Raw genomic sequence first — 18224 nt, 5'->3', positions numbered from 1 at the left:
GTAGGTCTTTAAAAGTAGGCAAGGCAAGATATACATGAACTTATGTGCATAATTTCCTAAAACATTTAATGAAAGCACAATATGAATGATGATTACATGAAGTCTTTTCTTTCTGCATTACCATCTGGAAATCAAACTTCTGATTTGATCAAAGGTGTATCTACTATGCCACTTTGCACTAATACCTCCATATTGTCCACAAGGATTTATTAAATGCCTTGCTGAAACCTAGATATGTTATATACATGTCCTGATTTACCATTCAGTTAAAGCAACCTTTGCTTCCTTCTTCTATCTATACATGTTTTTTATTCATCTCAGTTGGTTAGTGCTAATTCTTGAGAGTTTCTCATCTTCTCTGAGACAGCTCCCCCTGCATAAAATTAAGTCACTGGCATTTGCCTTTATTTTCTCTGAATCCTTTTAAATTTGCTGTCCCCCAAAACTAAGATGCACATAAGACTACATCTGTCTTTTCTCTGCTCTATCATATCAAACTCTATGATACAGTGGTCATTGAACTCTAAAATTCCTGTCATTTTACTTTAGCAACCAGTTCTTCATTTCTGGTGAGAAACAGGTATATTCTAGCAATTTCCCTCACCACATCCTTTACCATTTGAATGCTAAAATTACCATTCAGACAAGTCATAAATTTCACAGCTTTTGGCAGAGGACCTCAACAGATGTCCATAGGCTTGAAGTCCCCATTACAATAACAGATTTCATTTGTGATCTTTTTCTCAAATTCATCATCAAATACCTTCTGTCTAGATGGTTTATAATGTACCTGGATTACCACATACATTCAGATTATCCCACCATTGCTATTTCATCCAAATGCTTTTCACCATGTTTCCTTTCTTGAGTTTCCATATTTCCTCACAAGAATGTTCCCAACAAATAATGCTTCATCATTAGATTTTAAAAATCTATTCTATTTCTATTAAGTAAGGTATATTGTTCCACAGCCACATTCCAGTCCTGTGCTCACTTTTACTAAGTCTCAATGATACTCATAAAATCAGAGCTGACTCCTTTTGTTAGGAATGCTGGTTCATCTTCCTTGTTATGCATACCTTGTGGATCTGTGTGTAACTATTTGTAGCCATGGGATATACTGATGGCCTTGGATTTCTTGGATTCTTTTCCCAGGAAATTATTGGGCATCTCAATTTTAATTCTTCTTCATATGATGTAAATTACTCTACAGTGTCTAGTTTGGTAGGCATTCTTCTCTAAGGAGAATATGTTTTCAAAAGCACAAGTGTCATACATAAAATATGTGAATAGGCATTTGAACATCTTTTCATAGTGGATCTACAACTTCTTTAGAAATAGCAGTTTTAGTAGAAAAAAGAGGAGAGCTTAAAACTTATCAGCAATCTCCCTTCACAAGGTTTTCACAGAAAAACTTGTTCCTGAGAGCCCTTGTTCTAGAGCTCATGACTCTGTATTACAATTTTGACTTAAGTCAAATATTTATTCTTCCAAATATTTATTCCAAGTAATATTTATACTTCTAAAATATGAAAAACTTTAAAAATTATTCATCTTCCTTTATCACAAATTATATTAGTTTCTTAATGGGGAAAGTAGAAAAGATCCAGCAATAGTAGAGTTAACTCAATTACCTGCACTAATGAGGGAAAACATGGGCATGGACAAATTAAAATAACAAAGCTATAATTAGGAGGGAGGGAGGGACTGGAGTTTTGTTACCAACTTTCCAAATTTAGAGGGTACTGACAGTACTTGAAGCAGTCCCTCAAAAGTATAGAAACAACAGACCTTAGCATCTAGATGGCAAGAATAATTAACTAAAAAAGAAAGTTCTTCCTGTGTACCACTCTGCTCCTTAAACCACTGTTTCTCTTTAATCCTTCCACCATCCCATCCAACTGAGGGCACACTATGTCACTAGTCTCTGCTTATTATTTCACCAATTTAAAATTAATTACTTTAATTAGATAAGAACATTTATTAAGTGAATCACTGGGAACCAAGTGTGAACAGGGATTATATACCTCTTTGAATCAAGCAAAGCCAGTGTTTGTTATGCCCTAAAGAATCCACATAAAAGGAAGGCACTATCTCAGAAGCAGACAGAAATTGAGGGTCTAGTAGCCTAAAGTTTACAGAAAATGTGACCTTCTAGTACATGGCTAAGCAGCAAAGGTAGGACTGAGCTAGCAAAAAAGGGAGGAGGGTTATAGGTTCTAGCAGCATCCTAAGAGCAGAAAATCCTGGCTGAAAGTCCTGAAAAGTGGTGAGATCTTTCCCCAACTACCTCTCCAAGTGCCTGTCTACCCACAGGCATTATAATATAATCTGCTGTTCCATCACCCAAATGTTTCCAGGAAACTGAATTTTGCCTCAATCACAAAGAGGCCAAAGGGTTAACTGGAAATAGATATAAATGTCAAGTTAGGCAGAGAGCCCAGCCTCTGCCTAAATGTTAGGAATTTCCCTTACTGGGGGCTTGGAGTGATTATGATTGAACTCATAACTTTTTATCTAAAATAAACTTCCTAAAGCTGAAGAGGAAGGAACCATGGGACTTTAGGGACCATTATATTGCCTCTAGGTTTAAATAAGCTGATTAGTGTAAAAGGGTGTTACATGAATAATATTTGGTTCTCCTGAATAACCCATAGGACAAAGGTGTTTCTCTGGCTAACTTACCTTCCCTCTATGACTGTCAGTAACTTGCATTTTTTGCTTGCATATATAAGTATTATACATTATATAATGTTTTCAAAGTTCTTTACAGTACTATGATTGCCAATTATTAATACTACTACTAAACTCTGGTATAAATTCAAACACCATCCACCCTGTGCAGCTCAGGACAAAGTCCACCTTGCCTTCTATCCTTTCTCAAAGTAACATCTTCAGTCCTTCATTTTTGTTCAGCTCAGTTGATTGACTTTCCTGTCTAGCTGTTGGGGCAAATTGCCTCATTGCTATACCTGTTTTCTCCTCAGCTGATATAATTTCCAGCTTAGCTTCTTTTAGGGATGTTGTTGTTCAGTTGTTCAGTCATGTCTGATTCTTTGTGACCCTGTAGACCAACTGTCCATGGGGTTTTCCTGGCAAAGATACTGGAATGGTTTATCATTTCCTTCTCCAGTTTTAGGCAGGGGTAAAATGACTTGCCCAGGATCACACAGATAAGGTTAAAAATGTTACTATTTGTTCAGTTATCTTTAATAGATAATTAGTCCATGGCTGCCTGCACTTAGTACAAATAAGCCAAAAGATTGGCTTTGAGAAGAAATCCAACTAATTAGAATTATCTACCTACCTTGTTTCCCTTTGCTCACTGATCTCCTCTGAAAATTTTTTTAATTTCCTAGTGACTTTACTCTGACCTTTTAGAGTTCTTTAGTTTTCATATATCAGATAATGAATTGATTAATAACTATAACTCACATTTATATAACACTTTACAGTTACAAACAATTTTCCATATAAGATCTCATTTGCTCCTCCAATCAATCCTACAGGTAGATAGTAGAAAATTATTTTCCCTTTTAAATGATGTAAAAACATCAGGGATTTTAAGGGTAAATTAAAGGTAAGGGTAAAACTCAAGCCATGGTCTCTTAAATCCAGTGTCCTTTCCATCACGATCATTCCAGCAGAATCACTTTGCCTGGAGGAAGTAAACTGGATGGAGTGAGTTTTGGTATTCCTTTAAGGGTCTAACAATATAGGACTGGGGCCAGAGGGGAGAGGAAACAGAGGCTGATACTCGGAATGGAAGCCAATGAATACTCAGAAAAGCATTCTGGAAGGAGCTCTCACCTTCCTATCTGCTAAATGGGCTCCTCCTCAGATGTTTCATGATTTTTAGTGAGAGGGAATATAATCAAAGAAAGCTTCTCCTTTGATGAGATTCCGGAATAGATATTGGACTTCAATTGAACTTTTATCCCTATGACTAAGTAGTTGAGATTCCAAACTACACAGAATGAAAATAACTTCATATAGTTTTTATTAAACATTGTAAGCAATTATACAGATAAGATCATGTGTGTCTTGACTAGGGATTCAAAGAGTAACAAAAGTGATTTAAGGTCCAGGGAAGATTTATAAATACTACTGGGATATTTCACAAACAAATAGCATCCTGGCTCAATCGTGAGTCAAGTCTGGGACTGAGAAAATCTACATATTTCTGAAATGTGCAGCAGGTGATCTTTTACACTGATTAAGGAAAATGGGAGAGCATAACCAGGGATAGAATAATGGAAGCCTGCCAAGAAAAAATAAGATGAAAAACAGTCAGCTTCATTATTTTTTAAAATGTGTATTATCCAAGGTCCTTTACTTCTCATTTTTGCAAACAGGCATCGTGGCCATTTCTTTGTATTAGCACCACAAGTATGAGTTCAGGAGAGCAGAGCACACTAGGACCCAAATGAATTAAGAGGACTATTTCTTAAAAGAGCTCTCTTCAAGGTCTGATGTGCAAGAACAGTAAAATAGGAATAAACTGATGCTTTAAAGTGATCTATGGCTTTTCACTCTGCAATGCTAGCCTTCATTACTATGAATGATTAAAAGCTCCCAGCCAACATAGCAGAATGACTGCCACCAAACACACTTCATTTTATACTCTCCGCCTAAAGAAACTTAAGAGTGGTGATGGAGTCACCTCTGAGACTTCTGAAACATAAAATTAGGTGGAATGTGCTCTGGAGTAGGCTGAAACTAATTTGCAAGGTGGAATTAAAAGGCTTTTCTCAGAGACTTTTTTAAGTTGAAAGTTTACATTTCATGGGGTTTGTACAAACTGAAAAACTTAATAGATTTAGAGAGAACAGGAATCCCCTGGTGGGTGGTTCTAATAGGATTAGGAACTAGGTCTAAATTCTATTCCAAGAGACCTGTATGCCATTCAGTCACTCTAAGGAAAATGGTATAACTTTTAATAAATTAAAATTCCACTGGATCAAACTCAGTACTTATCATTGAGTTAGGAATAATCTTTCATTTGGCTAAGGACCATTTAGAGCATGCAACTTGAGGTGCTGCACCCCAATGGGCTGTTCAGAATACTGTGACAGTTACTCTCACTAAGTAACTATGATATTAGATTTTACTCACCTATTCCAATACCATTCCCCTTCAAAATTAAGCCACATTATGAGAAAGAAGTAAAGAAATTCCTTTCCTTTCTGCCTAAGAAGAAATCCTTGTCCAAGGTAAAGGGTGAAACTTTGAAAAGTAGAAAACCAGCTGTTTGCCTCTGGGCAACAGGTGGGGATTAAAAAATTAGCACTGGCTCTTGGAGTCCCACATAGTTAACTCAGTACACTCATTACTCATCTCTGTCTCTTCCTTACTTCCCATCCTGAGAGTATATGGCTCTAGTTCTCCCTCCAACCCGATGAAGAAACTCAATCGTAAAGCTAAATGTAGTTCTCTGCTAGAACAAAGGAGTTTGCGATCCAAATCTAAAACTTAAATGGAAAGGAAATTACAAAAGCAAATAACCATCTTTCATTCACTTGAAAATAATCTTCTCCTTGGCTCCCTACAAATACACTTGAAGTCTCACTTAGGTTTTTCATTCTATGTAGCAAGGCATGGCTGATGAAATGGAAAATATTAGATTTAGGTTAAATTTACTCTGTCATTAATTGATGTTCAATTTGAGATTTAGTAAAGGGGAAAGAGTGAGGAAAGAAGACATCTAAAAGATTAATGGAACTTGCTGTGGGTGATGGCAGAGCAGTACCCAAATCCTTCCATGATTTCTTATTCTCTTATTTTAGAGTAAAAACCTCAAAGGAAAAGTATGTCAGTATAGTAATTTGATAAGAATGTTATGGCGACAAATGTTAAATAACACAGGGCCAAGCACAGCTCCCTGGGGAGGCTTCGCCAAGATACGAAGAAAAAGCCATTTTTTGTAGCTATCACTCTAGTGGTAAGGAAAATATTAGTCTATTGTCCGACAGCAACACTCACAGTCTGGAGTCCTAGCGACCAGTAGTTAACCACTTTGGAAAGAGTTGAAGGTGCAGATGACTAACTACATCACTCGGCCACAGTTTCTCATGCTTCTAGTATGACTCTAATCTTGCTGGGTTGACGGTAGCAAAAGGCACAGGTTTGGAGGGGAGAGAGTTTATAGACAAAGTTGCGGAACTTGTTTTAAAATTCCAGATTCAGTTGCTAACCCTGGATTAAGCTTGAGTATGGTGAAAATACGTCTGGGTTGGGAGTCACAGATGTACTTTCAGATTCTGATTCTGACCCTTGATGGCTGTGTGATCCTGTGCTAGGCACTTCCCTTCTCCTAGGTCTCAGTTTTCTCATCTGTACAAGGAATAAATTGGTACAGGTGACCTCAGAGATCTCTCCAAGATCTAAAGTTGTATTATAAGAAACCAGTTCCAAATAAATGAAAATCCAATTTTAAATTGCTTATTTTGGTATCTAAATGCTTTCCCCCTCCCTGCCTAGTGAACATTAAAGTTACACTCGTTGTCACTCTCCCTTCCCTATTGCAATATGTAGCACCACCATTCCCAAGGGAACACAGAATGCTTATTAACAAGCAGAGTTTTCAGGTTCAGTTGTTTTTCATCCATGTCCAACTCTTTGTGACCCCATTTGGGGTTTTCTTTGCAAAGATACTGGAGCGGTCGGCCATTTCCTTCTCCGGCTCATTTTACAGGTGAAGAAACTGAGGCAAACAGTTAAGTGGCTTGCCCAGGGTCATATAGCTTGTAAGTATTTGAGGTCATATTTGAACTCAGGGCTTCCTGATTTCAGGTCTAGCACTCTGTACCCTCTACCACTATTAATAAGCACAGAAAGACCTAATGTATGAGAAACAACCCTACTGTTCATCAACCAACATTTGTTAGGCCCCTACCTATTCACTCCTATGTGCCAGGAGCTGTGCAAAGTGCTGGACGCTGGGGATACAAAAGGAACTAAAAAAATAATCCCAGCCTTCAAGGAGCTCACAATCTAATGAGGGAAATACTACAAAATCCTAACTTTTATTTCTTTTCTTTTTCCTTGCTTTGGTAAAAATTCTTCCTTTCCTACCTCTTAGCTATTTTCTTAAGGTAACGAATCAGTTTGGAGGCAACATTAGGCTATAGGAAGGGATTCTCTTGGCACAGCAGAGTTCATAAACAGAGGCCAAAGGGTTTACCATGGCAACTTATTTTGCTACAAACATAAATAAATTAAAACTCCAGCTTCATTAGGGTCTAATTTTCACCGCAGAGAGGTAGGTGTCCAGTACACTCTTATGCATGTCTGTTTATAGCATTTTCCTAACCTCTCTTGGCAGCTTACTCTGTGATCCAACTGTTCTGATAATCACAGTTTAACATTCATTTTCCCCCAATCTTTAGTCTGCCAAAGCCTAAGACTATTTATTCTTTTTCTGTTCTCATTAAGGAATGAGAATAATTGGACAGCATCCCCATCTTCACCATAAATCTATCCAGCTGCTATGTGATGATTCTGTCTACTTTTTGGATTTAATTCTTGGTGGTCAGTTTCTTTTTTCCAAGTTGGTTTCCTTAAGGGACTTCCCAAAGGAGAAGTATTTATAAGATTTTTTTTAGTTTCTGGAACATGCAATACACAAAACATAAAAATTTTAAATCTCATAGCAATGAAGGTAGTTTCTTAGAATTTTTCTTCATTTATGGGCTTTTAAAATATTTGATCCTTGTTAATTGCAAAGGATGGAAGGTTGAAAGTATTACTTAAATTGCTGTAAAAGCACACACATAATCAACTTTATCTTTTAAGAATTTGCCTTGAGTCAAGGCTTTTTCACTGCATATTTATAAGGTTTTCCATTCCCAGAGCGCCAACTTATTTGCATGCCATTTGAAATAATTTGTTTTCTCTTCTTATTCTCAAGAGAAACTGAGTTGTTTTTAAAGTGATTTTTCTATATTCCAGATAAGTGGGGGTAGAGGAGAAAGAAACAAAAGCTACATTTTTTTTAAATTTAGTTGCTTTTTCAACAAAATCAAAATGTTTATTTTCCCTACAAATTGTAAAATAATTTATTATATAATTACAAATCCTGACATAATTCTAGCTAACCTTTGGGATACTCATTAGAGAATAGTTCATTTGATTTACAACAAAATCAGTTATTTTGTAAGCAAATTTTATGGGGCTATAAGCTATATACTGAGGTATTTTTAGGTTAGACCCACCCTTATCTGATTAATTACTAATCCAGGTCTCACTAGGCCACAGAAAGGCAGTAGGCCTGCAAACATGCTTTATTAGGAACTTAGACTGTATTTATAGGCATAAAGAGGGCAATTGGAAGTCCTGAATCTGTAAATCAGTCAGTCAGAATTTATCAAATGTCTACTATGTGCCAGGGACTATGCTAAGCAGTGCTGATACTAAAAGAGGCAAAAAATAGTCCCTGCTCTCAAGGAGCTCAGCATCTAATGGGGGAGACAGCCCACAAACAACTATGTATAAGATATGTATCTACTTATTTGCATACATACAGATATATACACACACATACACACACAGAATAAATTGGAGATCATCCCAGAGTGAAGGCAGAGTCTCCGTTAATAAGAAATAGGATTAGGGTGATGGGGTGCAATGGAAAGACCATTGGATCTGGAGTCAGATAATGAGCTCAAATTATGGGCCTGCTGCCTCAGTTTACTCATCTGTAAAATACGGGGGTGAGACCGGATAACCTCAAAGTTACCTTCTAGCTCCAAATCTGTGAAGACTGTAAGCCGGGGCAGAAATCTGACAAAGATTAGGAAAAATCAGGCTGCAATCCGACTGAACCCACAATGTTACTGGGGCCTTGCTGCCTGTTTTGAAACTTACTTGTGCTGGGCCATGGGCATATGAAGAATGTTGCCCTTCAAATGCATCAAACTTGAATTTTCCTGGATTAAAGATACAAATTAATCAGAAGCAAAAAAAAAATCATTTAGGATTAAATGCCTAGGGCTCCAGAAGTATGTATTGAATTGCACTGAATTGTATGATGAGGATGTTATAAATGCTGAAGGAAGAAATGAGAAAAGACACCAAGACAATTTACTTTTTTAATCTCAAAGTAGTTTCCTGGTTATTGCAAATTTGAGGCAATAAAAATAGAATTACTTCTCCTCATATCAGTGATTTTTCTGAGGAATTTCTACAGTATTTATAAGGGCTACCAGGCAAGTGATTAAGACCTACAATCCAGGATCAACAGTGTCTGTCACATAATAGAAGCTTAATAAGTGTTTACTGCATGCATGAGCGTCATTTTGGAATGACTTTAGAAAGTAGTCAAAGAAATTATAGGAAAACATTAAGATAAAATTCCTTCCTTACTTTTGCTATAGTTATAATAATCACAGAATTTTTTAAAGTTGTCACTTAATATGAAGAAAGAACAATATTTTGCCACTCATTTGAAATATATGAACCAAATGACTCAGGGTACTAAGATATTCTTGGTTTTGAGGAAGTCTTATCCTTTGCTGCATGAATATTTGTTTGTTGTTATTGTTCAGTCATTTGTGACCCCATTTGGGGTTTTCTTGGCAGAGATATTAGAGCAGCTTTCCATTTTCTTCTTCAGTTCATTTTACAAATGAGGAAACTGAGGTAAACATAGTTAAGTGACTTTCCCAGGCTATTAAGTGTCTGAAGTGGGATTGAACTCAGGTCTTCCTTACTTCAGGCCTGGCTCTCTATCAGGAAGCTGCCCTGCTTCATGAATAAGGGCACTGCCAATTGTATTTACTTGGTCAGTGGTGTGGGTGATACTGGCCCTAGAGTCAAGAAGATTTGGGTTCAAATTCTGCCTCTGACACAAACTGGCTATATGACTTTAAGGCAAATCATTTAACCTCTCAATACCTCAGGAAATTCTCAAAGTAGGGGGAGTTTCCTCCTTGGGAATTACACATACCAGTGAAATCACAGATCCAATAAAAAAGAAAATAATATTTTGCATTGACTTATCTATCTTAATATTGTTTGCCACCAAAGGAATATAAGCTTTTTGAAGGGCAAGTATCCTTTTCTTTCTCATTGTATTCTAATACCTACCACAGTACTTGGCACATAGTAGGTGCTTAATAAATGCTTGCTATATGAATGAATGATTCTATTTTAGCTATTCTACACAATTTCAAACTGGACTATACATAAGCAGCTTTTTCCCTCTTCTTTCTTTTTACTTCAAAACTCTTTTAATTAGATTTTCAAAACTCCAGGCAAATACTGCTTACCAACACTTGTTAGATGTACTCTTTCCTTGGCCAAGAGCCTATCATTACTTTATTTTAAGCTATGGTCTAGAAACACAAATTTCTTAACCTTCACAAATTTACTTCTCTCTTCTGAAATCCTTGTCTTCAATGGACAGCAATGATGCAAATACTTTTCAGTTTTTTATCCAAGGCTTCCTAATTTTTAGCAAAGCTTTCCAGGTTCCCTCTGAAAGTATCAATTGTGCCCATGTAAAGCCCCAAAGAGAGCAGTAGCCATCTTGTTAGTTTTCTCCTATCATTTCCTTCTTATTCATCAGAATCTGGTAAAGAAAAGGATCCTTGTTAGTCACTTGCTAGACCTTTGAAAAATGAAAATTATTTTTAAAACACATCATGAATTCATCAGCTATTCTCCTTCTATAGACATATACTTCTGGCAAATGCCCAGATAGTTCAAGCCCCTCTGTAATACAAAAGGATTACTCCATGCCTAGTTTGTGACTCCCAAACTCTTCATATAATTCCTCCTTCCCCCCCCCCCAAGAGATACATATACTTTCCTTCCTTAAGCCTCATTAGATATTGAAAAATATCTAAATGCATCAGTGGCTGTACTTACTAAATATTTTAACATATTCTGATTTTAACATATATATGAAAGATATATTTTGGGGGGCTCCTTTAAGGCTATTTTCCTCCACTGAGTCAAGGGCATTTTTGGCAATCATATATATAACTATATTGGGATTTTATATTTTCTATACCTTTCAGGTCCTTGGGTGGCTATTATTACCATCTCCTCATGAATAGTCCCTCCTCTGTGTTTCTGTGACATTACTCACTCCCTCTTAGTTCTCCTGCTATATGTTCAACACACTCCTTAGTCTACTGTGCTAGTTCTCCATCCATGTCATGCTCTCCAACTGTGGGTGTCCTTCAGAGCTCTGTCCTAGGTCCTTTTCTATTTTTGATCTATTCAATCTCACTTGGTCACCTTTTGCCTCCATTCTTACCCAGCCTTTAATCACTGAATGGGTGTCACTTTAGACAAACTGAGACCTGGGAAAGATCTTAGCTTAAAAAGGCCAAGGTCTTCCACTGAATCTGGGGTCATCTCCAGTTGTCCTGACATCTGTCTTGCCACTGGATTCAGATGATTCTGGAGAAGAGAGTGAGGCTGACGACTTTGCACAGCTCTGCCTCACTCAAATCAATTCACTTGACGGCAAGACACCACCCTCCTGATGTCATTAGTCCCCTTCAAGAATGAAGGATGAATCACAATGCAATCTCATTTGGTGGTTTCATCAGCTCCCATAAATTCAATTATCTCTTCTAAGATTTCCTTTATGATTCTCTAATCTCTTAGTGGAGCTACAGTTACCCATCTCCAACTGCCTTTTGGACACCTCAAATTGGATGCCCTTTAGACATTTCAAACTCAACATGCCTAATACTGAACTCATTATCTTTTTCCCCATGCTCTCCCATTACTTCCAAGAGTACCACCATCCTTCCACTCACTCACACCTGAAACATTGGTGTCATCCTGAATTCCTGAGTTATGCTCACCCCACATATCCCATCTCTTGCTGAATTTTGTCATTTCTACCTTCACATCTCTCATACCCATTCCCTTCTCTCCATTCACTCAGCCACAATGATCTTTCACCAAATGACTGCAATTGTCTTCTAACTAGTCTCCCTGCCTCAAGTGTCTTCTCCCATTCCACTACATCCTCTGTTCAGCTCTCAAAGTAATTTTTCAAAAGTGTAAGTCTGACCATGCCACCCCTCCCCCCACTCAGTGAGTGCCAGTGACATTCTATTACCACCAAGATCAAACAGAAATACCTCTTTGGCATTTAAAGCCTTTCTTCCTACCTTTCCAGCCTTCTTTCATCTTATTTCCTTCCACACACCCTAGGGATCCAGTTACACCACCCTATTTTAAGGTTTTTGAAAATGATACTTTATCTGCTATCTCTGTGACTTTGCACTGACTGTCCCCTATGCCTGAAATGCCCTGGCTCCACACATCTGCCTCTTTGCTTCCTGGCTTCTTTCAAGGCTCATCTCAAATCCCACCTTCTGTAAGAGGTCTTTCCTGGTCCCTCCAGATGTTAATGTCTTCCCCTTTCAAATTAACTTCATCTTTTCTATATGCCTAGCTATTTTCATTGTTGCCTCACCCATGAAGAACAGGGGGCATTTCCACCTCCTTTCTTTGTATTCCCAGCACTTAGCTTGGTGCTTGACACAGAGTAAGTGCTTAAGAAAAGCTTGCCAACTGTTTGACTTAGCATTAAAATGTGGTTTGTTATAGAAAATCAATTGCAAAAGCATTTATGTTTCTTCTCAGAGAAAGTAGCATTTCCACAAATAGATCTACTATGGCATCTTAACATGCTATTCGAATGAACTAGGATTTTCAAAGGCTATCCTAGGATAACACAAATAACAGGCAGTGTCTGCCTGTTATCCAGGATCAATGCTATCTGTGTTTGGAAAGTATCATAACCGCTAGGTTAGCCACTAGATAATGCCTTCTTTGGTCAGGGCAACTCATGAAGTAAAATTAAAGAGTCTCAGCTCACTGTAAACTCCTTTCACTACTGAAGTCCAATAGGTAAAGTGTGTTAGGTAACCAAGGTGCGCTAAGAATCACTGGTCTTTAGATGGTATATAAATATTTAACCACTAGTACCTTAAGTGTGAGATCTTGGTCCAATAAGATGATCTAATCTATTATTAAATGGGATATATCAATATTGACAGTTCTGCAAGAAGACATAAAGAAGTTGCAGCCAACCAACTTACAATAAGGAGAGAGTTACTGGATTCTCATTGGAGACACAAATAAAGGAGTTGATGGAAGTAGTTCTACCATATCTCCAAAAGACATAGGAAACATTTGGTGGTGTTGAGCATGGAATCAGAAAGACTTAGGTTCAAAGCCTGCTTCTGACACTTACTGGCTGTGTGACCATGGGCAAGTCAGTTAACTTGTTTGATCCTCAGTTTCCTTATCTGTAAAATGGAGAACATAATTCTTGTATTCATCCCATTGTATTATTGTAAAGCTCAACTGAGATAACAGGGGTGGGGAACCTGTGGCCTTGAGGCCACATGTGGCCCTCTAGGTTCTCAAGTGTGGCCCTTTGACTGGATTTGCTCTGTGAAGTTTGAATTTGGTCAAAGGGCTGCACTTGAGGACCTAGTGGCTGCAGGTTCCCCTCCCCTGGTATAGAAGCTCCATTTTAAGGAGGAGGCCCAGGTCAGCTATCTCTTCATTCCTCTCTCAGAGATACTCCTAACTCTTTGTACTTTCTCTGCCATGACATTTGTACCAGGTACCTTCTTCTCTTCCCATTTTTCCCCACTTTTTCAGGTTCCATATTTAAACACTTTTTTCTCTGATTACAACATATGTTCCTTGAGGGCATGTGTTGTTTTTCTTTCTGCTTGGACTTATATACCTACCACTTAGCACAGTGCCTGGCACAGAGTAGTATTAATTACTTAAAAATGCTTATGGATGACTTGTTGATATCTATCAAAGTCATTTATACATTCTTAGAATGACACTGCGAGATGATTTTGGCTAGACCTACTCATCTCTTCTAAAACTTGAATTAATAATTGTCATTTTTCATCACAAATGGCCAATGCAGTCAACTTTTAATATGGAAAAACAAAATTAGCTCAACAATATACAAAAATAGCCCAAAAGTAATGATGCAAGAAATATGGAAACAAAAGCTCACAATGTTTTATTACGAAAGAGGAAGAACAATAAGGGGAGAAAGTCAACAACTCACCTGCACATAGAGTTCTCTGAGTTCATACTGAAATTTCTTGGGATCTGTGGTGATTGTTACTGGCCCAATTTCTAAGGAAAAAATGAATGTGAAATAAGTTAAGAAGAAATTTGTAGGCAGCATCCAAATACAGACAATCTGTCTATTAACTACTCAAATTACTGATTCATAAAACATATTAAGAAAAACATCAAAGACAAGCAATAATTTATAAAAACCAAATATTTGACTTAAAGTCAACTCTCAATTCATTACATGATAAAAAGGAAACATGAGTAGGGGTAAATTTGGTACAATGGTATACTATAAAGGACACTGGGTTCAGGTACCTGACATTTCAGTTGAGCTACTCAAGACCTATGCACAGAGCAGGGCCCTTTAACCTGCCTCAGTTTTTTCAACCTCAAAATTAAGATGACACCAAATACCAAGTGGAATAATGAATTTGAAAGCAATTTGGAAATTAAAATGTGCTATAACTTAAAATAAAAGATATGCTAGTTCATTTTCCACCGCTATTTTCTCTGCTACTTTTCAGCTAGGCCAACAATTTCCAACAACTACTTTATTTTATCCACAACCACAATTTTTATGGCTACTGCCACCTTTGCTACTATTATTAATATTTATGCTCCTACATCAGCTGAAAAGTTATAGGTTAAGTGGGTACTAAAGAGTGACTTCAGTAGCCAAGTAGTGCTCAATAATGGGTTGCTACTGAAGAAGCCAGTTGTGAATAACAGAACCAATTAAAAGTTAGATTGTATAGTTCAGTCCATACATAACAATATTTTAATCCTTGCTTCCAGAGTCATTCTTTGAATTCTTTTTATCTACAAATTCTTAATGACTAATCCCTTCAGATCAACTTCATTCATCAAAGACTATACCTAAAGAGTATTCAAATCTTTCATGACCCATACATTACAACTGGCAGAACACTTAGTAGAGGGAAAATAGAAGGATCTTGGGAAAAGATCCTTCCAAGCAGTGGTAGAATTCAACTGGTGGTATAGTCACATAATCATATATTCATGATGTAAGAAAAAAAGACCTTCCTGTTTTATTTAACAAAAGAATCACAAGCTAGCTCTTATGAAGTGCTTTATGCTCTCAAATCAGTTTTTTCCATGATATGCTACACATCTAGTACACACATACAAAGGAGGACCTCAAAAACAAGTGACATAATCTAGAAAAGAGATGCAATGTGTATTCTAAAACCTCTATAATTTCCCTCAAAAATGAAATTATAAGATGCTTCTCTCCATTCCCTCTAAGATGTTAGGGTATTAAATACCTTGCAAGATGGACACGGAGTGTTGAGAAAGACTGGCAAGCAACATAATAATTTGCATTCCTTATGAAGCAAAAGTAATAAGTGGTATACAACCTATAACCCCAGTTTGTGATAAATGGAGGCACTACATTCTTTTAAGACTAAATAAGGCTATGCTATGCTATGCTGTGCTGTGCTATGCTATGTGACCCTGGGGAAGTCACTTAACCACGTTTGCCTCAGTTTCCTCAGCTTTAAGTAAGCTGGAGGAAGAAATAGCAACCCATTCCAGTATATTTGCCACAAAAACCCCAAATGGGGTGACAAAGAGTTATATACAACTGAAAAACATAGCTAAGATTATAATATTCAGATTAATATATGACAGGAAAGATCATATATCAGCCAGTTGCCACCTGGCACATAAATTGGCCAGAATAATGTCAACCTGCCTCCTATATTGTTGTATAATTCAGGAACATTCAAAAATAATGCTGAGGCAACTGAAATGGAAATAGGAAAAGAATGGTAGAACATTCTATATACAAAAGACTGGCCCTCTTCTAAAATGGAGAGGATTGAGGTAAACAGAACAATAGCAAATAACAGAAGCTTTGCCTTTAATATAATTATTACCTGTGACTCTTCAGTGCACCTGTTAGCAAAACAGGAAAGAAGGCCAGCAAAAGTAACTACACACCTCCGGCAATATACCTTTGGCAGCTAAGTGATGCCTTATTTCTGAGATATATTCATACATATGAAGAGTTGATTCAAGTTATCATAAACCTTATTCCAGACAGAGAACAACTAAGTGGAGAGCAAAATCAGTACATATCGTTCCCACTGCTTACTTTCATTCTAATCTTCCCATGATAATCAATACCGGTCACTTTAATGCAGCCTTGGCCTGTTTTACTCCTACTTTGACTCTTTGTTCATGAAGGTTTTGTACTTGGCCAAAATTACACCAGAGGCTCTTCTGCAAATACAACTTTGTTTCTGTTATTGTTTGAGCATGGTAATGTACGTTAAAACTGAGAATCTCTTAACTTCACACACAGATTGCAGAACTTCACTCCTTTCCCTTCTGGGGATATGTAGTTTACTGGCCATAACAGCCTGCTGGTTTAAGCAGCATAAAGATGCAGCTTAAGCAATTAAATCAAGTCAAATCAGCAAGTATTTTTTAAGTAATGACTATATTGTGATAAACTGGAGATTCCATGAGAGGCAGAGAACCAGCCTCTACCCTCAAGGAGCTCACAATTTAATGAGAGAGAATATACAAACAACCACATATAAACAAGATACATGCAGGAAAAATTAGAGGTAATCAAAAGAGGGAAGACTCTAACATTAAAGATCATCAGGAAAGGCTGCCTGCACGATATAGAATTTTAGCTAAGACTTGAAGAAAGCCAGGGAAGCCAGAAGGCTGGAGAGGACAAAGAATTTCAGGCATGGGAAAACAATCAGTGAAAATGCACAGAATCAGGGGATGAAGATCTAAATGAGTGTTGTTTAAAGTTTTCCCCTGGGGTCATGATTGTTCTTGAAAATTTCCCATTTTACTTACATTCAACTATTGCTGCAGTTGAGTAAAAGACACAATTCTCCACAAATGGATAGATTCTTTTGTAAAGTAAAGCAAGCCTAACTTTTTTCTTCTAAATGATCATTTAAATAAAAGAAATAGTATACCTCCAAAGTGAAATGAATTTTTAATTGGAAAAAAACAGTGATTGAAAATGGAGTTAAAGATGGGTTTCCTCTTCTCTATAATACCTTCAGATCCATTTTCCCAGGTATTTATCAGATGGATTAAAGTCACACACCCCAACATTCTAGTCATTGTTCTCTTAATCTGAATCGTTGAACTGAACTTGAGAAAATAATGGGGGGAAAGTCACAATCAAGCATTTTTTTTTCCTGGCTCACTTGGCAAGATTTATTTCCCTTCCTCCACTTCCTTTGTCCTTTACAATAACAGAATTCGTGTTGCTCATGATTTTCTTATTCTTGTTGTGTTTCCTTGACGATAGGGGAATATTTTGTGCTACCTATTGGGAGCAGCGTTGGTTACAGAACTGGACCAAGCTAAACTGCACATGGGCATTTTTTTTACAATGTCTTTCAAAGCTTATTCAATGAACACAGTATTTCACGTTTATGTTGCTAATTCGTTGGTGAGTCTCTTTTATCTTGTATTCTGATCTTTCTTTCTCCCTAAACATATTTAAAGATTACGCTAAAAAAGTATTTTTGACTTATACGAAGAGCTGCAACAAGCATAACCATACTATGTATGCATACATAGTAAGAAATATTAGATTCAATAAGCATTTATTTAGTACCTACTGTTTGCTGTCCTAGCTGTTGAAGAAACAAAACAAAGACCAGGAAGTGCCCTGAAGCCATTTACTGTAGACTAACTAGTCATTTGGCAAGGATTCACTCAGTGCCCATTCTAGGACTCTTGGAAGATTAATAAACTACATAAGACATCCTATATGAATTTTAAGTAACTTATAACCTTACTGGAGAAAGATATATAGGCAAATGAAAGCTAGTAAACAATAACTACGTCACTACATGTCATATAGAGGCAGGAGAGATCACTATGTGATGAGTGGTTAGGTACAGGATTTGTGGAGGGGAGATATCGGCAAGGTCAATAAAAAGAACCTGAATTCATACCTTGGTTCTACCAATCAGAAGCACAAAATCATAGACCTCTAGGGAAAAAAAGGGATGGGGACACAGTTCAGGCTCCTCCTTTTACAAATGAGCCAACTAAAGCAGAAAGCAGGTGAAATGATGGTTCTAGTGTCCTACACCTCATCGAACCTTTCTGAGTCTCACTTTGCACAT

At 37.2% G+C, this 18224-nt stretch overlaps 1 protein-coding gene across 1 annotated transcript in view; it reads right to left on the bottom strand.

Annotated features, from left to right (window-relative positions):
* HMCN1 (hemicentin 1) overlaps window positions 1-18224 on the bottom strand; it is a 523850-nt gene that overhangs the window by 407360 nt on the left and 98266 nt on the right. The window contains exon 2 of the mRNA XM_036757836.1: window positions 14072-14142. Within this exon, the coding sequence (XP_036613731.1) occupies window positions 14072-14142 (71 nt within the window). The remainder of the gene's footprint in view (window positions 1-14071; window positions 14143-18224) is intronic.

Source organism: Trichosurus vulpecula, chromosome 4, assembly GCF_011100635.1.
Source record: "Trichosurus vulpecula isolate mTriVul1 chromosome 4, mTriVul1.pri, whole genome shotgun sequence".
NCBI lineage: Eukaryota > Metazoa > Chordata > Mammalia > Diprotodontia > Phalangeridae > Trichosurus > Trichosurus vulpecula.
This window is presented reverse-complemented; position numbering and strand designations above follow the sequence as displayed.